The sequence below is a fragment of the Phragmites australis genome, chromosome 17 (genome assembly GCF_958298935.1).
Source record: "Phragmites australis chromosome 17, lpPhrAust1.1, whole genome shotgun sequence".
Classification (NCBI taxonomy): Eukaryota; Viridiplantae; Streptophyta; class Magnoliopsida; order Poales; family Poaceae; genus Phragmites; species Phragmites australis.
This window is the reverse complement of record NC_084937.1, coordinates 29,103,979-29,126,282: the sequence shown is the minus strand read 5'-3', so window position 1 is coordinate 29,126,282 and position 22,304 is coordinate 29,103,979. Positions and strand designations below refer to the sequence as shown.

General features: G+C 51.5%; 3 protein-coding genes across 4 annotated transcripts; 2 read left to right on the top strand and 1 right to left on the bottom strand.

The window, feature by feature from the left end:
• Positions 1-197: 197 nt before the first annotated feature.
• Positions 198-4,693, top strand: LOC133897156 (serine/threonine-protein kinase AFC1-like). 2 transcript variants are annotated; one of them, XM_062337767.1, is made up of 12 exons: positions 285-523; positions 1,208-1,400; positions 1,976-2,002; positions 2,206-2,359; positions 2,501-2,549; positions 2,639-2,753; positions 3,060-3,142; positions 3,303-3,438; positions 3,527-3,591; positions 3,682-3,779; positions 3,877-3,979; positions 4,218-4,693. In XM_062337767.1, exons 1-12 carry the CDS (start codon positions 431-433, stop codon positions 4,368-4,370), a joined length of 1,269 nt encoding a protein of 422 aa, XP_062193751.1. In that variant the 5' UTR covers positions 285-430; the 3' UTR covers positions 4,371-4,693. The 2 variants fall into 2 exon arrangements, with proteins under 2 accessions (XP_062193752.1, XP_062193751.1); XM_062337768.1 differs by lacking the exon at positions 1,208-1,400 and having other exon boundaries at positions 198-523.
• Positions 4,694-5,271: 578 nt separating this feature from the next.
• On the top strand, positions 5,272-5,712 carry LOC133897067 (fruit bromelain-like). The gene has a single exon (XM_062337640.1). It carries the CDS (start codon positions 5,272-5,274, stop codon positions 5,710-5,712), a length of 441 nt encoding a protein of 146 aa, XP_062193624.1.
• A 721-nt stretch (positions 5,713-6,433) lies between these two features.
• LOC133897097 (wall-associated receptor kinase 2-like) lies at positions 6,434-10,575 on the bottom strand. Its single transcript, XM_062337671.1, has 4 exons — positions 9,606-10,575; positions 9,395-9,526; positions 8,605-8,769; positions 6,434-7,845 (listed from the first exon to the last, which is right to left on the bottom strand). Exons 1-4 carry the CDS (start codon positions 10,543-10,545, stop codon positions 6,650-6,652), a joined length of 2,433 nt encoding a protein of 810 aa, XP_062193655.1. The 5' UTR covers positions 10,546-10,575; the 3' UTR covers positions 6,434-6,649.
• Between the last annotated feature and the right edge of the window lie 11,729 nt (positions 10,576-22,304).

The following is a 22,304-nucleotide window of genomic DNA, read 5'->3' as shown; positions in this document are numbered from 1 at the left end:
CCAAGTTGATCAAAGATCAAACTTGATAGCATTTGTACTCTCTCTCTCTCCTTTTTTGCAGTTCTTTGTACATTAGACAGCATCAGTCGTGAGATAAGATAGTGTTTCAGAAAGCACCATAATATTAGAGTTTTTTTAGGGTGAGGAGTTTCATTGATTAGGATATACTGTAGCGGGATTACAATCACCTATAACCAAATTACAAGAACGTGTTGCAAAAGAAAGAACAAAAAACATCACAATTCCCTTGCGCTCCCCCCGGTTTGGTCAAACAAACCACCACAAGGTGTATGTACGCTACAGCATTCGATCCTCATCCAGTCCCCATATAAAAGGGTCGCCCCTCCACTTACCCTTGGCGCGTTTCTCCCTTCCTCGCTCACAATCCCCAATTCCCCGAAACCGAACCAGAGCACCATAGGCAATAGTCATGGCGATGGAGTGCGCCGCCGCGGCCGATCTGTCCACCGGGCGCCCCCGCAAGCGTGCGAGGCTTGGCTGGGACGTGCCGCCAGCTGCCGAGGTAAACGCTCCCTTGCCGACTCCTCTAGGCTCCCTGCTCTGTAATTCGTGACATGTTATTGCCTAGATATGTGCCTCTGCGGGAGGCGAATCGCATGCAAATATCGGCGATTTTGTTATGTATGAGTGTATGACATTACCCTGTTGTAATTTGTGGATACATGGTTGTTCCTAGATCTAGCTCGTCCAGGTTGTATTTAGAGGCAGGTTCTGGAGAATTTTGATAACGGTTTTGAAATTAACATGATTTGAGATAATCCATCCAAAGTATTCCTTTGTAAATTATTTTATTTTGAATCTACATGATTATCATCTAACTGAATTCAATTCATCAAATGGGAACAACCGATAGCATTTTCTGAAGTCTGGCGTGTATTAACTGAATAAACTTACATGTTAATACAAGTAATTTGTAGCTTACCAAGTTCCATTTGTCTCATGTTCTTACATACGTATGGAAACAGTGGGAGAATGTACAGTTTGTTCTGTTAGAGTAGAATGATACATGCTTTCAAGTTATAATCTGTCACTGGATTTACGTGTGTGGTGCTATTCCATGTTCTATTTTGCACTTTATATCATTTTTTCCTTAATTGGTTCACTTAACAACCTTACCATCACATGGGGGAAGTATTTGTTTATATTGTTTCCTGCATGAAAGAAATGAATGGATGGATGTGTGTAGGCTCAGATAAGAACATTTTGTGGGCAAGAAGTTGGTGATGTGGCCAGCCTGCTATTGTCGGCACGTCCTTCAGGCCATACTTGTTCATCTCTGCTCCCGAAGGGTGTGGCTCGAAATGCTTCCCCTCCTTGGAGAGAAGACGATAAAGATGGCCATTACATATTTGCTGTTGGAGAGAATTTAACCTCTCGCTGTAATTACACTTGACTATCACTTCTGGAGTAGTATCTCTGTGATTTGTGATCCTTAGTTCCTTACCCTCCTGGGAGTTTCAATTTCCCCCTTCTTATTGATGTTTCAGGAAACAAAAACGTTTTTCCATTTTGATTGAACCAAACTGTGGAGTTGTATGTGTACGTCTACTTTTGTTTCTTCTGAATAGACATCATATACCTTTTAACCTGTTTTCTTTTTCAAGCATGCACAATACCATTTTTGCCCCCCAACAATCGATCTATTTAGTTTTCCTTAACAACTACTTCATTCAGCAAAGGTCGTTTTTCTTTTATTTTATTTTCTTACATGGGTGCTCCTATTCGTTTGCCTCTCTAGTCCACGGTGGTTTAAGGTTGTCAAGCTCCATGCTGTCTTATTTTATAGTTGGATACAATGACGTCACTGCTATATTTCATCTTAAAATAAGCTCTTTTTTTGGAAGTGCATGCTGGTTATCTGTTTTTTATTCCTTTTGTTTGCTGAAATTCAATGAACTTGTTGAACTCATGAAAAGGCCACTGTCTAATATTCCTTTTTATTGTTTCTTTGCAGACAAAATATACAGAAAAATAGGCAAAGGTTAGTATTTCTTTACCATCATGTATTCATGTTTATAAAATGTGAACTGTTTAATTCTAACTTATTAATTTGTTACACTGAGGACCTGTAGCATTGTTACTATGTCTAAACGATCATGCCTGCTGAAATTATTTTAGTGTAGCAGCTCAGCGAAATTTCCTGTAATATTTACAATAATATTGGAATCTTTTTTGTTTGTTCAGGTACTTTTGGCCAGGTACTGGAATGTTGGGACAGAGAAAACAAAGAAATGGTAGCTATTAAAATTGTTCGTGCTGTAAAGAAATACAGTGATGCAGCAATGATAGAGATTGATGTGCTGCAGAAGCTTGCAAGAAATGGTGCAGCAGGCAAACAGTAAGTTATATATTTACCTGTCCCCCCCAAAAGGAAAACACAAAATTAAGTACTGGAATATTTAAATTATGATTTGTTTCTAAAAAACCTAAATTGCTACTATATTGGACGAAGGTTACATGCTCACAAGTGTTTTTGCAGTTGTGTTCAAATACGGAACTGGTTTGACTATCGTAGCCATATTTGTATTGTAAGTATATGGTTGATTTATAGAATTTCCCCAACTTTTCTGCTAGAAACTGGGGTCGAATCAATCAGTAAATTTCGATGACTCAACAGGTATGCGAGAAGCTTGGCCCAAGCTTATATGATTTTCTTTGGAAAACTGGCTACCGCCCATTTCCGATTGACTTAGTTCGCCAGATCGGAGAGCAACTTTTGGAATCTGTTGCATGTGTGTAGAAACAGTACTCTGCAAACTTCAAATATGTTTATTTTATCTTTCAGGATTCTTATTTCTTTTTCACTGTTTTCCTTCTCTGGTGTGTTCTATAGCTTCAACTGAACTTTTCAAATTTGGAACTTTCTGGCACTTTTGATAGACAACGAGTTGTGTTTTTCATATTTTTCTTATACTTGTGTATGCCCCTTGCTTTGATTTTTAGGCTTATCTGCTTTTTACTAATTTTGAATACTCATAATTTGGTTTTACACAATTTCTCTCTCTTGTATCGTGATGTTTAGCATTGCTTCTTCGCAGTTTTGCATTGTCTGCAGCTAATTCATACCGATCTGAAACCAGAGAACATCCTCCTTGTTTCGTCGGATTATGTGAAGCCCAAGGTACATTTAATTGTTTGCATAGCATTGATGAAGTTTCAATTACAAGAAGTTTCCTTAGTTTTTCACCATGTTCTCACCAGTTTAGTCTCGTGTTCATCGTAATTTTCCTTTAAAATACTGTATGCTTCATTATTTATCTTAACTATAAATTTAAATTTAGGATGGATCATTCTCAAGGAAACTGCCCAAATCAAGTGCCATCAAGTTAATTGACTTTGGTAGCACAACATATCATCACCAGGATCTCAGCTACATTGTCTCTACTAGACACTATCGAGCCCCTGAAGTTATTTTGGGTATGAATTTGAATATATTTGCTAGTTGCATATATTATTCCCATCGGCCTGTCGAGTACAGGAGCTTATTTTTTGTCACTGTTGCTAGGGCATGGATGGAGTTATCCATGTGATATCTGGAGTGTTGGTTGTATACTTGTTGAGCTTTGCTCGGTATGTATTTCCCTTATTTTGTTTGTTTCTATATATCCTTGAGAAAGATGCGTGTCTGATTAAATCATTGGCCTCTTTGAGATTCTACAGGGTGAGACACTGTTCCAGACCCATGATAACTTGGAACACTTGGCAATGATGGAGAGAGTTCTAGGTCCTCTTCGAAGGAACATGCTGGGAAGAGCCGAGTATAGCCTTTTCTACCTGTGCTATTGGAATTATCAGCACCTTACACTGCCTTGTAGATTAACTCTAACCCTTTGCCCTTTTTTTTGGCAAACTCAGCCACCATGTGGAGAAGTACATCAGAAGAGGAAGATTGAACTGGCCAGAAGGAGCAACAACAACAGAGAGCATTAGAGTAGTTCACAAACTACCTCGCCTTCAGGTAAATGTGACAAGACTCGTTATTCTTGGCTGATTGATGCTTCCTCCTGCATTTTTAATTTGTTTGTGTTAGAAATCTCATCTGCAGCAACAGCATTTTATGGTGCTGTTTATTTCCCTTTTTCTTATTTGGAGGTTCACCATTGAAAATACATCTATTTCTACTTGGCACGTACTGCTTGCTTCCACTTGAATTTAGGCATTGTTCTAAAAGCTATACTTCTTTTTCTCTGATGCAGAACCTGGTGATGCAGCATGTGGATCACTCCGCTGGGGAATTCATCGACCTGCTGAAGGGCCTTGTAGCCTATGAGCCATCGGCTAGGTTGACTGCTCAAGAAGCGTTGAGTCACCGCTTCTTCACAGGATATGGCGACAGGCGGTCGCTATGATATCTCCGATGATGTTATGCCACATCCGTCTGACCAAAAACTAACGTAATTTACAGATAATTGTGAGCTGAGGATTCGAAGGCAAGAGACATACATATACAGCCCTGAGAATCCAGATGCTCGCCGAATACAGACAGGCAATGCGTAGAAGCGAAGCTTTGTCTGTTGTGATTGACTGATTGTAGCTGAAAATGTTGTAAAAGTCTGTGTAGACAGTTACAGGGGGTGCTGTCTGAATTATTTAAAGCAAATTTCTTCAATCAACTACAAATTGTTCTGTATGCAAGTTGCAAATTTATACAAATATCGAGTTTCCTTAAGCATCGGATGAGCCGTTTGCATGTCTTGTGGATAAATTTATACTTCCTCTAGTAGAAAAAAATACTTGATATAGTTTTTAATGTATAACTTTGACCACTACTTTCTACTAAAATATATTTATAAAATATAATAAATTTACAGGTTATAAAAGTATCTTAAGACAAATGTACCCATATGATGTTTATGTTTTCGAACTAAATATTTTAAAAATTATTAATAATTAAAGTTTTAAAAATTTAATTAAATCTTATCTAAAACGTCAAGTATTTACCGGGTTACAACTGTTGTGTTATGTTTACGTTGTGCTTGCTTATTTCAATGGCAGATTGCGATCCATCCTCACCTCCTTTCGCTTGCTTATTTCCTTTCTTCTCCATCTCTGGCAACCCCACCCGTGTCTGGAAAGGATGGGAGACGGCAGGGCCAACTGGCTGGCAGAGCAACTAGTCCTCTTTGGCTCTTTGCAAGAGGAGTGAACCGCAGATTTTCCACGCACCCAGATCATCCCTGGCGGACTCTCTCTTTCTTGTCCAAGACCAAGCGCTGCCAGCTGCCATTGCCATTCGTCTTCCACCTCCTGATGCTGCCGGCCGTCTTCTTCCATGGCTGCCCATCGGCGACGGCGCACCGACGCGCCGGCGGCAAGGGCAACAACGGCGACAGCTCGATGATGCAGCGGTTCCAGCGGAGGAAGGTGGAGTACAACCGGACTTACGTGACGGCCGAGGAGGAGCGGCGCCGGTGGTTCCGGGTGTACGCGCGCAACGTGCGGTACATCGATGCCACCAACGGCGAGGCCGAGGCGACCGGGCTCACGTACGAGCTCGGCGAGACGGCCTACACCGACCTCACAAACCAGGAGTTCATGGCCATGTACACCGCGGCCCCGGTGCCGCTGCTTGCACTTTCAGACGACGACGATCGCGACGAGGACGTGGTCATGATCACCAAGCGCGCGGGGCCAGTTGACGCCACCGAAGGCGTGCCGGCGAGCGTGGACTGCGGACCAGAGGCGCCGTGACAGAGGTGAAGAACCAAGGCCGATGTGGTACGTACGAATTGAAGAAGCACCATCATTACAGACATGCATGCATGCATGTGCTCCTGCCTCCCTGAATCAATTACCCCTGCTCCGCGACGAGTACCAGGGGCGGCCAGTTGGTGTCCGGCGGCAGGCTCAGGTCCAGCCGCAGGAGGCCGACGCTGATGGGCATCTCCCAGCAACCAATGCCGTAGGTGGTCGCGCCGCATTGATATCAGCGAGCGACAGCAGCAGCACGACGGCCTGCTTGCATCGATCATATCACCTGGAGATGTCGATCCTAAGCTAGATTTATTTGCTTGCCGACTGATTGCACCGCACGCTTGCATCACCGTGGGCGGCGGCTGATTACAAACTAGGTCAGCTGCTGGGTACGTTGTGTTGTTCAAAGTGAAGGGAAGAAGAAGAAAATCTGTGTTACACAAAGAGCCTCTCAGTTCAATACTCTTTTTGACTGTAAATGTATATTGTTTTAACCTCTTTAACTATTCTCTAAATATAAATTATTCTTAAATTTCTATGCATTTTTTTCTCTTTTATTCTCTTCTTGCCATTGTTTAATAAATACTACCACTCTTACAAATGAATAAGTTATTTTTTTCAATGCAGAATAAATAAAGGGTAATAAGGTCATTTAATTTACTTTCTTAATTCTTGTGCACAAGTCTAAAACGACCTATATTTGCAATCGGAGGGAGTATATGACAAATAATTGCACTTTTATGAATGTAACCAGATCGAGCACCAATACATTCTAACAACACTGATCTGGTATGCACTTATGCTAACAAAACAAAAACAGTGGTAACAAAACAAACGATCTATTCGAAATTCTCACACTGCACGAATAAACTAGGGGTAGTCAACTATATAAATCTCTTATGCTAATCATCACATAAGGTACAAATTAAGCTGCCTAACGAGGGTATCTCGCAGATAGCAAGAATTCTTGTTCCAAACTGTATCTTCGGCTCAATTCCTTCATATTCTGCCCTTCTTTACTTGACGAACAGTGCATCACAGTGTTACCATTATTCTCAAGTTTCCCTGCCCATGACATATTAGATGCTTGAAGGCTTTGGAGCTTATGTTCCACCTGTCGCATTGTAGGCCGGTCCTCACCGCTTAACTTTATACATGATGCTGCAAGCTCGGCCACTTCTTGGACTTCTTTGCCTCCCTCCTCTTTAACTTGTGGGTCTAGTATTTTGGCCACATTCCCTTCAACAAGTAAACTAACAAAATGTGCAACAAGGCCATCACCTTCTGAGGACAAATATGAAAATGGTTTCTTCCTAGTGAGCATCTCCACAAGAATGACACCAAAGCTATAGACATCACTTTTCTCGGTGAGGCGGCCTTTGTAAAAATACATAGGGTCTAAGTATCCTATAGTACCTTGAACCCTTGTTGTTAACCCCGTTTTATCCATCGGAATGAACCTTGAAGCTCCAAAGTCTGACACCTTTGATGTCAACAAATCATCAATGAGTATGTTACTAGACTTGATATCTCTATGAATTATTGGGATAGAAACTGATGAATGAAGATAGGAAATAGCACTAGCAGTTTCTGTTGCAATCCTCAACCTATTGCCCCATGAGAGTGATATTGGTCCTTCGACATGAAGATGGTGATAAAGGGTTCCATTGGGAATAAACTCATAAACCAACAATGGGACCTCTGTCTCTAGGCAACATCCAAAAAGTTTTACTACGTTCCGATGGTTGACTTGTGAGAGGATGGCTACCTCGTTTATGAACTCATCTATTTCCTTTTGTATTGATATCTTTGACTTCTTGATCGCTACGACATGTAGGTCTGATAAAATCCCTTTGTAAACAATACCATGCCCTCCACCGCCAAGCTCGCGAGCTTTATCAAAGTTGTTTGTTGCCTTTGCAACCTCATCTACCGGTATGATCATCCTCTCCGCAATGTCTGCTCTTTGGGATACCAATTGTTGCAACAGTTGTCCACGATTTTGCTTAAAATACTTTTGTTTCAACTTCATTGCCTTCATATGTCTAAATCTTTGGGTCATGAAGATTGTAGAGAGAACAACAAGAATGGAGCCTGCCCCACTACCAACAGCTATACCAATGATTAAACCTGCAAGCATGTAGATAATAATATTATTACTTTCTCAATAACAAAAAAGTTTAGGTATGTGCATGGCAACAATCTGTTTAAACAAAAAAAAATCAATGTTTATTTTCTGTCTACGTCAATCTTTTGAGCTCTATAATACTAGAAAATGAATTGAAACTAGAGCACAAAAGGCTTTCATATGTGTCATCAATGGTGTTAGCTTTCTTGACCTCATTTGTACACCAATCTCTATTTCTAATATTATTGTCTATAAATAGAGTCTTTTTTTTGTTGTTTTTGACTTTTTAGGATCTCAAGAAGTGACTTTGACTGTTACTTTTTATACTAATAAAATTATTATATTATAACTTTATGTCAATATATACTAATAAAATTATATTTTTATAAAAGCATTTCTAAGACAAATCTAAATATATTTACATATAATGATTCTTGGTAGTTTTAAACATATTGATGGTCAAATTTTAGGAAGTTTGACGGCATTGATTCTTGATAGTAAACAACTCGTGTACTCCTACTCTATGTATATGTGCATATATCCTGCTGCCATAGTGTCAACTCGAAATAATATGCCTGCCCATATGGCTAATTGTCGTTAACAAATAAGCTAGCTAGCAAAAATAAGACAACATGGAGTATATATTTTGGATGGGAGGGAGCAGTACGTATGCAGAAGGGCGAAGGCTCCCATGCAGCTTTAATTTGTTGAAAAGAAAGAAGAAGAAAAAGATGCCGCATGCTGCAGGTAGCGGAACTGACCTTTTTTAGAGGAGGGCTTGTCGACGTTGGGGATTGGGACGCAGCCATTGGGTTTGCTGGAGTTGCCTTGGAATCCTGGTGGGCACCGGCACTTGAACGACCCGTTCGTGTTGGTGCATTCGCCGAAGCACCCATAGGTTGTTGGGTTGTCGCACTCGTTGATATCTGCATCGGATCGGAGCCAATTAATCAATTACTCTCTCCGTTTCACGTCTTAGCTAACCGTACGCACTAACCAAGCAAGTACTGTATTACTAATTCTAAAGAAAAATCAATGAAAAATGATTATCCATACCCCTATTAAACGACATGATACAACCACTTTCTCTCTTTCAAAGTATTTAATTAGGAATAGAGAGTGAAAATATTGTAATAACTACACTTTTTATTATGTCAATAGATAAATAATTTGAGATAAATACTCCTAAGACTATGAACAAATATTACGAAACGGAGAAAGTAACTACTAAGTATTTAAGGCGGAAGGATATTGTTGTAGTTGCATAATTGTAGAGTAGAGTACTCCCTCTGATTGCAAATGTGTGTCATTTTAGCCTCCTCAACTATTCTCTAAATATAAGTTATTCTCAAACTTCTATGCATATTTTTCTCTTTTGTTATCTTATTGCCTCTGTTCAATAAATGTCATCACTTTCACAAATTAATGAATTATCTTTTCCAATACAGAATAAATAAAGTACAACAAGATAATTTAATCTACTTTTTTAATCTTATATATAAGTCTAAAATGACCTATATTTACAATCGGATGGAGTATAATTTAACTAACCTGTGCACCCGATGGATATATTATTGGAGTTGCCTTGGAATCCTGGCAGGCACCGGCATTTGAACGACCCGTCCGTGTTGGTGCATTCGCCGAAGCAGCCAGAGTCTCTTGGGTTGGCGCACTCGTCGATATCTGAATCAGATTGGAGTCAGTTAATTAATCAATTCACTAATTGAAGCGTAAGATTATATTGGTAGAGTAGAGTAGGTACCTTCGCACCCGCCAGCACCGGTGATGTAAGGGTTGCCATGGTAGCCGTATTGGCAGTAGCATACATATCCACTCTCCATCATGTCGCAACTGCTGTGGTTGCTCTTGCAGAGGCTGCGGACTACGTCGCCGGGGCAACTATAGTTATTCATGGTCACAGGCGTTAGGCCCGACGTGACCGCCCACCGCAGGACAAGGGGAACTTCGAACGAAGCTTTCGAGGGGTGCGGGTTTATACCAAACAGATCTTCTGCCACCGGGCTCTGGTCGAACCACCCCTGCTCCGCGACGAACACGTACGGCTGCAACATTGCCACGTCATGGCTGTTGTTCCGGCCGTTCAACCATCGTACCTGCACCGCCGTGGGCGCGCTCAACATGGGGATATCCGTCTGGCAGCAGCCCACGCCGGTGCAGAACGTGGTACCGGTTTCTCTCGTGATTGAGACGTAGTCGGAGACGCAGATGGAGACACAGGTGCCGAGGACGTCCATCTTGTTTTCGCCGTCCCCGACCAGCGTCGCCATCACATTGCACCCGATGAGGACGAGCTCGTTGCGGTCCATCGACGCCTTGTAGCCGAACCGCGTGAAGCTGTCGCCGAGCGAGACATTCCTGTCAGAGGTGATGTCGGTGCTGTTTATGATGGATCCAGTGCGGATGACGCGCACTTCGGCGCCCTCGAGGGAGATATCTGTGACCCGGAGGGTGCCGTCGCCGAGGAGCAGCTGCGGCGCCCCTCGGGTGCGTGTGTCGCAGGTGAGGTTGAACCCCGGCCAGTAGCAGTGCGGCGGCCCGAAGCCGAAGGGGTACGGCACGCTCACGTTGCCACACCAGGTGCTGCAGTTGGGCTGCCCCGCCGCCGCGGCTGCAGTCGAGACCTGCGATGGCGCTAACGCTAGCGCCACTACTGCTAATGCTACTGCCGAGGTTAGCGCCATTGGTGCTAGCTACTTTACTACCTCAATTAGTTGCTTACTCGAGCAAGCAAGCAAGCTGCCCGAGGGCCCTATATATACTGGTCGAGCAGTACGTACGTGAGCTACAGTATATACTGCATTCAGACAACCAATCACACCTCTGTGCTTGGGATCGTGGCTGACTTGACGCAGCAGCTACACACCACCGTGTCGCCATCGTTCCAACTGGTTGCATAGGATCAGATCAAACCGCAGAAGATCCATTGCGCGTGGATATTTCGGTCTGCGCGACACCGACCCCGAGCGGAAAAAAAAAACGAACTCAGCTGCTGCGCTCGAGTCTTGGGAGACTTTGCTCGGGTCCGGTCATCGCCCCCACAGATCGCCAGGAGATTTTGCTCGCACAATTTTTTGGCCCAAATTGCTACGCGCACCTACAACACACCAAGAAGTCTTGTTTCGCCGTCCGTTCGGCACCCATTGCGCGTGGATTTGTCAGCACATTTCGGTCTGCGCGACACCGACCCGATCAAATAAAAAAAGGAACTCAGTTGCTGCGCTCGAGCTTTGGGAGACTTGTGGCGTGCTCATGTCCGGTCAGCGCCCCCAGATCAGCAAGGAGATTTTTCTCGCAAAAGTTTTTGGCTGAAGTTGTTCGTAACCGCGTGAAGTTACTAACCAGACAACTGCCGCTCATTATTACGAAAGAAATTGGAGACGTTATATTCCCTCCACTTTTAAATACTTGACATTTTAATTAAGATTCGGTTAAACTTTTAAAACTTTGACCGTTAATAGTTTCTAAAATATTTAGTTTAAAAACATAAAAATCATACGTATAGATTTATCTTGAAAAATACTTTCATAATATTACATTTTGCTAGATAGTATAACTATATTCTAATAGAAAAATAGTGATCAAAATTTAAAAGTCTGATCAGATCTTACTCAAAACATCAAGTATTAAAAACGAAAGGAGTATATAAAAAAAATCTCGCCAATAAATTACGTCTTAAATAACGCTGTAAATGATTCAGTTTGTCAACATATGTTCAGCTTGATCAGATTCGAGTTCAGCAGAAAACCATTTGCAAGAATGTAGTTGTACTGGACTAGTCCCTGACAATAAGTCGAAGTTTCTACAAGTGCTTCATCACATATTTCTCCTTAGACATTTTAAAATTAAGGAAATTTCATTGGCCGAGTACACATTAAATAGATGGTTTCACAAGATGTTCATACGAACATCGAGATTCGAGAGTCAACAAATTAAAACGAGCTTAATTTAAGTACCTGATGGTCCTGATCACATACACGTAGGCACTGAACTCGGCATGTGAAGCACACAGGGCCGGCCCGGGGGTGAGCAGTGCGGCCACCCCGGGCCCCCACCTATCCTCTGGACGGCAGCGGCAAGCCCTCACCCAGCAGAAAACGGGAGCAGCGAGAGTGCGAGATGTCTGCCTGCCAGTCCTCATACTGCGTCGGCCTCACCCAGCGTTCTGCAGGCCGTCTGCATGGACAGCACGATCGAGACTCTGCTTCATAGAATCACAGTTCACGCCATTGCCGTTCGGCCCGTTCCGGCGGACCAGCACCCTTTCACCTCTTGGCCGCCGCCCGTCGCCCATTGCCAATTTGCCATGGCACCATCTTGCCCTTCTATCTTGGCTTCTTCCTTGAACCACTGCAGCCTGTAGGATCTTGGCCAGTGGGCCGGTGGCCGCTTTGCTCTGCGCCTGCGCGAGGGGACTCCCGAGCAGGAGCAGCGAGACCTCTAGGAGCGCCTGGCCGCCTGCACACGCTGACGCTACTATCTACTGATTCAGGAATCAGAATTTTAGGTTAGTTTCAATTAATTCGATCTTTTTTAGTTTTGTAACTTTGTAATTTATATGAGTTCAACCACTAACATATTAATCTTTTCAATTATCAGTTCGTTCTGAGTATCATGTCATTGAGAAAGTATGCATCGGGTAGCGGAAAAAAGAAAAAGTGAAAACGGGTGGATGAGTTAAAAGAATCACTGAAGGGGACAATAGACAAATTTTTAAGAGTAATACTGTCGGTGTATTCGGAACCAGGGGTCCCTAAGTCCCGAGACCAGGCCGGCCATCCGCCACATGTCACCACCCTGCAAGGTAAGAAGAAGCTAAGTCCCGGGAGAAGGTGCTCGGGGCCGCCGCCTCTGGTTCCCGAGCACCCTAGTTCCCCGATGATCCGCAGAGCCCAAATACCGGGAAGGAAGTGCTCGGAAGAGAGTGCTCGGGGCTGCAGGTGGCAGCCCCCGAGGACCCGGTTCCCCGAAGGTCCCACCAAGTGCTCGGGAGAGAGTACTCGGGGCTGCACGTGGTAGCCCCCGAGGACTCAGTTCCCCGAAGGTCCCACCAAGTGCTCGGGAGAGAGTGCTCGGGGCTGCACGTGGCAGCCCCCGAGGACTCGGTGCCCCGAAGGTCCCACCGAAGTGCTCGGGAGAGAGTGCTCGGGGCTGCACGTGGCAGCCCCCGAGGACTCGGTTCCCCGAAGGTTCCCCCGAGTGCTCGGGAGAGAGTGCTCGGGGCTGCACGTGGCAGCCCCCGAGGACTCGGTTCCCCGAAGGTCTCACCGAAGTGCTCGGGAGAGAGTGCTCGGGGCTGCGCGTGGCGGCCCCCGAGGACTCGGTTCCCCGAAGGTTCGCGCAAGATCATTCGACGACCCGAAGGGTCCCATCGTCGGGGTGTCAGCCAGTCAAAGGCCCAATGCCGTATTTAATAGGCACGCGCGGCATGACATCCTGACATTCTCAGCCGTCCCCCTGGCCGTATCTGAAGCCCGGGATCTTCGTTTGCGCCTTGACGAGCGCAGGGGCCGCGAGGATGCCCGGGTTACTCTCGAGCGTCAGCGGGAGACCCGGCAGGGGGTCGGGGCGGAGGACCAGGCTTCCTCTCTCCCAGCCCAAGGCCACCGGGGATCCCCGGTTCGCCGCCACTCGCCACCAAGGACCCCCGCTCGCGCTGCGGGATACGGCACCGGCTGCCGTGCCTTCACCGCCGAGCTCCGCCGGGTCAGGTGGCCTTCCAAGTTCCGCCCCGAGCTGCCGGAGAAGTACGACGGGTCCATCGACCCCGTCGAGTTCCTCCAAATCTACACGACGGCCGTCCAAGCGGCCGGAGGCAGCGAAAAGGTGATGGTAAACTACTTTCATGTTGCCCTGAGGGGCTCCGCCCGCTCTTGGCTTATGAATTTACCCCCAGGGTCTATCGGCTCCTGGGATGACCTGTGCCACCAGTTCGTGGCCAACTTTCAGGGCACGTTTACACGCCCCGGTTTGGAGTGCGACCTTCACGTCGTCCAACAGCAGGAGGGGGAAACGCTACGGCGCTTTATACAGCGCTTCAGCCAGGTTCGCAACACCATTCGTCGAGTGGCCCCCCATGCTGTTATTGTTGCTTTCCGGCAGGGCGTCCGCGATGAGCGGATGCTCGAAAAGCTAGGTACGCACGAGATCGAGACCCCTGCGGAACTCTTCGCATTGGCCGATAAGTGCGCCAAGGCTGCGGAGGCCAGGGCGTGGCATGCTCCTCGCCCCACCTCCGACCAGCCAAGTTCTTCCCGCTCTGACAAGCGGGAAAAGAAGAAGAGGAGGAAGCGTGAGGCCGCTCCCGTTGAGCCAGCCCAGGTCCCCGCTCATAGGGTGCCGCAAGAGCCCGACCACCGGCAAGAGCACCGGCCGGGTGTCGATCGACGCCCCGTTAGGGCCCCTGCTCGGGCTCCTCCTCGGGCCTCCGTACCCACCAGGGCCTCGGCTCCAGCAAGGGCCCCGGCTCCAGCAAGAGCCCCGGCCCCCGGCCGAGTTCCTGCTCCAGCGAGGGCCCCCGTTCCCGCGGGGCCCGAGCCAGGTAAATGGTGTCCCATACACCAGACCAGATGGCACGACCTCACGGAGTGTCGTACGGTCAAAGGACTCGTGGAGCAGCGCCAGAGGGAGCGCGACGAGTCCCGCGGAGGAGGCGATATTGAGGTCGCCCCCAACAACGCCGAGCTCGGCTTCCAGGAGCCCGAGCATGCCGTCGCCTTCATCGACGGGGGCGCTACACACCCTGCTCGCGTCGTGGCATCAAGGTCATGCGACGCGAGGTGTGCTCGGCAACCCCGAGCGAGGAGGCCACAAGGCCCCTGAGGTGGTCGGATGCTCTGATCACGTTCAGCATGACTGATCACCCCGCCAGTACTGCAGCCGTGGGGCGACTACCTTTGGTAGTGTCCCCCACTGTCTGCAATGTCAAGGTCGGCAGGGTGCTGATCGACGGTGGTGCTGGCCTCAACCTCCTTTCTAAGGAGGCTTTTGAGAAGCTACAAGTGTCTTCCCGACGCCTAAAGCCGTCGCTCCCTTTCTGTGGAGTGACCCCTGGGCACTCCCTGCCCCTCGGGCAGGTTGAGTTGCCTGTCACGTTCGGGAGCCAGGACAACTTCCGCACGGAATGCGTCATCTTCGATGTCGTGGAACTCCCTCTCCCCTACAACGCCATCCTCGGGCGTCCGGCGCTTGCCAAGTTTATGATGGCCGTGCATTATGCATACCTTACGGTTAAGATGCCCGGCCCCGCAGGCTCTATCTCTGTGATTGCCGACTCCGGCGGCGCCGTCTCCTGCGCTGAACAATCATACATGGCTCTGGTCTCAGCGCAGGCCGAGGTCGATGGCTCTACAGGGGGCCCGGGACCCTCTTCATCCAAACCCCGACTCGCCGCCGACACCTCTGTTCCGACGAAGGAGGTTGTGGTGGGCGAAGACGCTACCCAGGTTGTCCGTATCGGCAGCGACCTGGGCAGCAAATAGGAAAGCGCGCTCGTCGCCTTCCTCCGGGCTAACATAGACGTGTTTGCCTGGCAACCGTCCGACATGCCCGGGATCCCTAGGGAGGTGATCGAGCATCACTTGGCCGTGCGTCCGGACGCCCGCCCGGTGAAGCAGAAGGTCCGGCGGCAGGCGCCAGAGCGCCAGGAGTTTATCCGCGAGCAGGTCAGCAAGCTCCTCGACGCCGGATTCATCCGAGAAGTCCTCCACCCCGACTGGCTAGCAAACCCAGTCATCGTCCCGAAGGCCAACGGCAAGCTTCGCATGTGCGTGGACTACACCGATCTTAACAAGGCTTGCCCTAAAGATCCCTTCCCCTTACCTCGCATTGATCAAATTATAGATTCTACTGCGGGATGTGATCTTTTATGCTTCCTAGATGCAAACTCTGGGTATCACTAGATTCGCATGGCCATAGGGGACGAGGAAAAAACTGCTTTTACCACCCCGGTGGGGACTTATTGCTACATGTCAATGCCTTTCGGCCTGCGCAACGCTGGATCCTCTTTCCAGCGCGCTATTCGTATCACTCTTAACTCGCAGGTTGGCCGCAACGTCGAGGCTTACATCGACGATCTCGTGGTCAAAACCCGAGACCGCGCCACCCTGCTCGAGGACCTTGCCGAGACTTTCAACAGTCTCCGCTCTACCCGCCTCAAGCTCAACCCGGAGAAATGTGTCTTCCGTGACTTAAAGAAGTACCTTACTTCGCCACCCGTGTTGGTGGCTCCCTCTCAAGGTGAGCCCCTACTACTTTATGTTTCGGCCACTCCTCAGGTCGTGAGCATAGTACTGGTGGTGGAGCGCGACGAGTGTTCGGGGCCGGGTCCTGGGTCCCAGCTCCCAGAGGCCCCCGACCACTCACTTGTCCTCGCGGCTCCCCCTGGGCAAGGGGTCGAGCCCGAGCACACTGCTCTTCCCAGCAAAGGAATCGAGCCCGAATACCCGGCCAGCCCCGACCATGCCGCCGACCCTGGGGGCTGCGGCAGCCCCCCGGGTGGGGCCACCGTCCGGGCCCGCTGGATACAGCGACCGGTGTACTTCGTCAACGAGGTCCTCCGGGAGGCCAAGACAAGGTATCCCCAGGCGCAGAAGCTACTCTATGCCGTGCTCATCGCCTCCCGGAAGCTGCGCCACTACTTCCAGGTGCACAAGATCTCGGTGGTTACCACTTATCCACTGGGACCCATTCTCCGGAACCGGGAAGGCACCGGGCGCGTTGTCAAATGGGCGATCGAGCTGGCGGAGTTCGACCTACACTTCGTCTGTCGCCAGGCAATCAAAAGCCAGGCGCTCTCCGACTTCTTGGCAGAATGGACACCTGTCCCCTGCGTCGTCCCAGAAGAGATCTCTACCTATCCCGGGCGCGACGCGCCCGGGTACTGGGTCATGCACTTCGACGGCTCCCTCTCGCTTAAAGGCGCAGGGGCCGGGGTGGTTCTCACCTCCCCAACAGGTGAAGAACTCCGGTACGTCGTACAGTTGCAGTTCCGCGCATCCAACAACATGGCGGAGTATGAAGGTCTCATCGCCGGCCTCCGGGCTGCGGTGGGGCTCGGGATTCGTCGCCTCCTAGTCAAAGGGGACTCCCAACTGGTCGTCAATCAGGTATCCAAGGAGTACCAGTGCACGGATCCACAAATGGCGGCGTACGTGGCTGCGGTCAGGAAGCTCGAGAGACACTTCGATGGCCTCGAGTTGCGGCATATCCCTCGCCGCGACAACGCTTTGGCCGACGAGCTCTCCCGCCTGGCCTCCTCACGTGCGCGCGTCCCTGCCGGAGTCTTTGAAGAAAGACTCGCACGGCCTTCCGTCCTGCCTGCCGAACAGGATGAAGGGGAAACCTCGAACTCAATTCAGGGGACCCCGGCGGTGCCCTCAGTGGGAAGCCCCGTCAGGACGCCGCCGTCCGGCGAGTGCGCTGTGCTCGCCGAATGCTCTCAAGATGCCTCGTGGATGTCTGACATCCGAGGGTACTTGAAAGAAAAGTTCCTACCCGGGGATGAGGCGTCTGCCGAAAGGGTTGCTCGGCAGTCCAGACGCTATGCCATAGTAGATGGGGATCTCTACCGGCGTAGCGCAGGAGGTGTCCTCCTGAAATGCATCTCTCGGGCAGAAGGCGGCGATCTTCTCGCTGAGGTCCACGAGGGCGAGTGCGGTGGCCATTCATCGTTCCGCACGCTGGTCGGGAAGGCCTTCCGGCAAGGTTTCTACTGGCCTACAGCTCTCCAGGATGCTTCCGAGCTGGTTCGGCGCTGCAGGGCGTGCCAGTTCCATGCAAAGCAGATTCACCAGCCAGCTCAGGCTCTCCATACCATTCCCCTGTCATGGCCTTTCGCGGTCTGGGGTTTGGACATTCTGGGTCCATTCCCCCGAGCAGTCGGGGGCTATGCATACCTATATGTCGCTATCGACAAGTTCACCAAGTGGCCGGAGGCGGTCCCAGTCATCAAGGTGACCAAAAATACGGCGCTCCAGTTTATCCGCGGCATCACCAGCCGCTTTGGCGTCCCGAACTGGATCATCACCGACAACGGCACCCAGTTCACTAGTGCCTTGTTCGGGGACTATTGCGAAGATCTCGGCATCAAGCTTTGCTTCGCTTCCATCGCTCATCCTCGGAGTAACGGGCAGGTCGAGCGCGCCAACGCGGAGATACTGAAGGGCCTCAAAACCCGGACCTATAACGTGCTCGCTAAGCACGGGAAGGGATGGGTAGACGAGCTGCCAGCCGTGCTGTGGGCCAATCGGACTACGCCAAGCCGCGCCACCGGGGAGACTCCGTTCTTCCTCGTCTACGGCGCCGAAGCAGTCCTCCCCTCCGAGCTCACTCTGGGCTCCCCTCGAGTGCATGCATACTCTGAGGGTGAGCAGGAGCGGCAAAGGCGCGACGACGTGGACTACCTGGAAGAGCGCCGGCGGCGTGCCACCGTCCGCGCGGCTCGGTACCAGCAGAGTCTGCGGCGTTATCATCTGCGCCATGTCCGGGCCCGGTCTCTCGAGGTGGGGGACCTAGTTCTCCGACGCGTCCAGTCGCGCGAAGGAATGAATAAGCTATCCCCTGTGTGGGAGGGTCCCTTCACCGTGATCGCGGTCCCGCGGGCAGGTTCTTTCAGGTTGGCGACGGAGGAAGGACAACCACTCCCGAATCCGTGGAACATCGAGCATCTCCGACGCTTCTATCCGTAGATGGTCGTGCTCGTGACTCAGGACCGCAAGGCCGGGGGCTTCTCCCCGCCCAAGCAGTCCGAGGGCTTCGCCCCTTGGGTAAGTCGCTGTCGCCCAACCTTGTGAATATTGCACATTCAGTATTTCAATAAGCAATCGCTATGTCAAAATATTTTTTCTGGGTTCCGTATGTTTAATCTGTCTGGTGAGGTGCTCGGTTGTGCGAGAAAAAGTTTGCTCTCTCTCTTTTTCCCCGCTGATAAAAGAATCCCGATCGGTATGCATGCGAGCAGTCGCCGCTGCCTTACGTCCGGTATGGTAGGCTGTGGTGTTCGGTGTCATGACAGGCTCCCGGGCACTACCGAGTTTCGGGGTGCTCTGGGTAATCCCATCGCTCGAGCTGCTCGAGTAGTCCGGAGCTCGGGCCCTCGGAGCGGGCTGTCGGTGCTCGGTCTGGTTTGTCATATCCGGGCGCCACCAAACCATAGGACCTCTGGGTTATACCTCTGCCCGCTCTTGTCCGCCAGTTTGGGTGTTCAAGAGGTCTCGGGTCGAAAACGAGAGCAGTCTATAGCAAGTACCACACTAACAGAGCGCACCAAACAAAGAAATCCTATTTTTCTCTTAAGTCACAGGCTGGCGATCGCGAGCAGCTCGGCCGCGAGGGCTTCAATGCCCCGGTCTCTGGTCGGCCCCAAGGGTCCTCGGGTGGTCCTACCACTTAGGCTTGGGTGGTCGAGATCACCCGACCCTAGGAGCCTCGTGCGCCTCCGAGCGCTCGGGCGCCCCGTTGAAAGAATTAAGTTCCCAGGCACCCGAGCTCGAAAGCACATCCCTCCTGGATCGGTGGGCCGGAAGGCCGACAGCTGTCCGGTGAGTGGTTATATTCAGACAAGTCTGCTTTCAGTAAATTTATGTTCCCGAGTCATTCTCGGGGGCTCTCGCACCTTAATCTGTTCGGTGAGGTGGTCTCCTCGCACGCAAAAACCCTGCCGCGTGTCTACTTTTTCCCAGAACGACAGAGCGGTTTGCAGAAAAGAGTAGCGCGCGTGCGATAATGTCTGACCGAAGCCCTACGTGGTGGTCGTGGTGTTCGGTCCGCTTTTAAGGACCCCGAGCACTACCGAGTCCTCGGGTACCCTGGGTAATCCTATCGCTCGAGCCACTCGGGTAGTCCGGAGCTCAGGTCTCGGGGGCGGGCTGTCAGTGCTCGGTCCGGCCCGTTTTAAGCCCGGGCACCACCGGACCGCGAGGACTCTTGGTCACATTCTCGCCCGCACGCGTCTCCCTTCTACTAACTGAGTGGTCGCAAAGTGAAAAAGTGTTCATTAGGCACGGCGTGTTCCGAGCAGGATCGATCCATCTCCCGGGCAAGGAAGTCTGTGTCTTTGTTCTTAACTTAGGCAATGCGGACTCGCGAGAGCTCGAGGGCCGACTGCGCCAGCAACAGCAATCAGGACCACTTTATCCTCGGGGACGGGAAGGTCGGGAGCGGCCCGACTGAGTACTCCCCGGGACTTCAAGGTGAAACTCTAGAAGAAGTAACAAACATTCAGAGAAATTGGAGTTGCGAGCCCAAGGAAAAACTGCCATTAATATTCACAGGATATATACAAGGCATTTTCTAAGGGTTCACTCCTACATCTACAACAAAAGAAAAAAGGGGACAAAAGGTCTAGTCGGCAGCAGAGGCGTCGGCTGAATCCTCCGAGTCGTCCCCGGGCGCTGGCGGCGGCGGCACCTCTCGCCTGAAGCCGGCCGCCACCTCGGCGGCGGTACTCCGGACCGCTGCCCGGGCGGCCTCTCCCTCAGCCTCGACCACTCCCTCCCGCGTCGGCTCCGGCGGGAAGTTTGGGTCCCTGCTTCGGTAGCAGGCCAGGACGTGCTCGGCCACTGCGTGCGCCAAGCCACGTCCCTCCCGGGCGGCGAGTTCCTGGACCGCCCAAGGCAGGGCCTCAAGGCGCTCGCAGACCTGCTGCAGCCCCAACACTTGTCGTGCGGGGCCGTCGCCCTTCTCGCCTTCAACGAGCCGTCCGAGGCCACCCTTCTCTACGGCCGCCGCATCCGCCGGAGTATGTCTTCCAGCATATGCTCGAGGTTGACCCGCGAGACAAAGGCGGTCTCGAGCTTCTCCTTGGCGGCCCGCAGCTGTGCCTCGAGTCCCTGGTCCCCGACCGGACCAGAAGAACTGCAAACTGCTGCGTGGGCGGCAGCCTGCTTCGTCTTGGCCACCATCTCGGACAAAGCGCGTTCACGGGCGGTCAGTTCCGCCTCGTGCTTCGCGTTCTGCTCCGCCCTAGTCACCATGGCCGCCGCCGCTGCGTCAGCTTCGCCCTCTCGGCGACTCAGTTCGCCTTCTCGGTGACTCAACTCATTCTCCCGCCGGGCCAGCACATCCTCCTGCTGGGCCACCGAATCCTCCCGGGCACCGAGATCCGACGCCGATAGCTCATTGTCCACTTCCCGGATGGAGACGTCCTCCTCCCAGCGCTTGATTTCTTCTCTGATCTTCCGGAGGTCGTCTTCCCTGCGCTGGAGGTCAGCGCACGTCTTCTCGGCCGCGCCCTCCCGGCGGGCTAGCTCGGCTTGCCGCTCCTCCGCAGCATGCTCGCGGGCTGCGACTGCCGCCTCCCTCTCCTGCGCCTGCCCCATCCTGGCAAGGGCCTCGGCAGCTTGCTGCCTCGACGCCTCAGCCAGGCGGGTGGCGTCTTCTCGCTCCCTCGCGTTTTCTGCCCGCGCGGTCTTCAAAACTTCCTGTTCCCGCGCGACTTCCGCGCGGAGGTCTTCTAGGAGCTTCTGCTCCCGCGCGGCCGCCGCACGGGCCTCCTCTTGAGTGCCCGCCAGCTGCGCCTTCTCCAACGCCAGGCGGGCGCGCTCGGCCTCGAGCTCCCCCTCCTTAGCGTTCACCGCTGCGCCCAGCTGCCCGACCGCTTCTTGGACGCCTTCAATGGCGGCCAGGAAAGGATCGGCGGGCTGGCCGGGCGCCGGTGGGGCCCCGATTTCTCCGCAGAGTGCCTCCAGGGGGGCCGAGCTCTCTGCAGGGCCCTGCGCTGCCATCCGCCCTGGGCTCTGCCTGCCCGGGGTAGGCTCCACCAGCGCCAAAGACTCGGACGGCGGCCGCTTTTCAGCATCGGCCGCCCTGTCCGCCGGCCCCGGCAAAGCGTCCTCCTCCACCATCATCCGCCTCGGGCTCTCCACGCCCGGGGTAGGTTCCGCCGGCGCTAAGGATCCGGACGCTTGTTCCGTCCTCCTCTCGGCTGCCACCTCCGTCTCTCTCCCGCTGGCCGCCACGACGATTGGCGCCTCCGCCGTTCCGGTGCCCGCCTCCGCTGCAACGGCTGGCGGGCTCATTTCTGGCCTCGGCGCCCGCTCTTTCTCCGTTGCAGTAGCGCCTGCGGCCGGCCTACGGGAGACAAATGAAAAATGCCGAAGCTTAGTTCGGGCCAGAAATGCCCATGAAGAAGCAAGAAAAGAGACTCACCGGTACCGCCATTTGGCCGCTGGGAGCCTGATGTCCGGGTCCGGTGCCGTCGGTCCGGACTCCTCCCGCCGCCTCTTCCGCTGGGGGCTCGGCTGAACCGCTGCGCGGGCCACGGGCGCCGTCGCGCGGGCCTCAGGTGCCGCCGCGTGGGTCTCGGTGTCCGCCATGCGGGTCGCGGGCGCCGGTGCAGGTCCCATCCGCACCAGGCGCGGCTCCAGCACCGGAAATGCCGCCACTGCCGTCGGCGACGGCGGAGAGTCCGGCACCAGGATCAGGGCCCGGGGACGTTTTCCCC

Coding starts and splice junctions, on each gene's coding strand:
- LOC133897156 (XM_062337767.1), top strand. CDS start 431: ATGGCGATGGAGTGCGCCGCCGCGGCCGATCTGTCCACCGGGCGCCCC. Junction 2,754..3,059: donor ACTTTTGGAATCTGTTGCAT/GTGTGTAGAAAC, acceptor GCTTCTTCGCAG/TTTTGCATTGTCTGCAGCTA. Junction 3,143..3,302: donor CGGATTATGTGAAGCCCAAG/GTACATTTAATT, acceptor ATTTAAATTTAG/GATGGATCATTCTCAAGGAA.
- LOC133897067 (XM_062337640.1), top strand. CDS start 5,272: ATGCTGCCGGCCGTCTTCTTCCATGGCTGCCCATCGGCGACGGCGCAC.
- LOC133897097 (XM_062337671.1), bottom strand. CDS start 10,545: ATGGCGCTAACCTCGGCAGTAGCATTAGCAGTAGTGGCGCTAGCGTTA. Junction 9,527..9,605: donor CGGTGCTGGCGGGTGCGAAG/GTACCTACTCTA, acceptor AATCTGATTCAG/ATATCGACGAGTGCGCCAAC. Junction 8,770..9,394: donor TATATCCATCGGGTGCACAG/GTTAGTTAAATT, acceptor GATCCGATGCAG/ATATCAACGAGTGCGACAAC.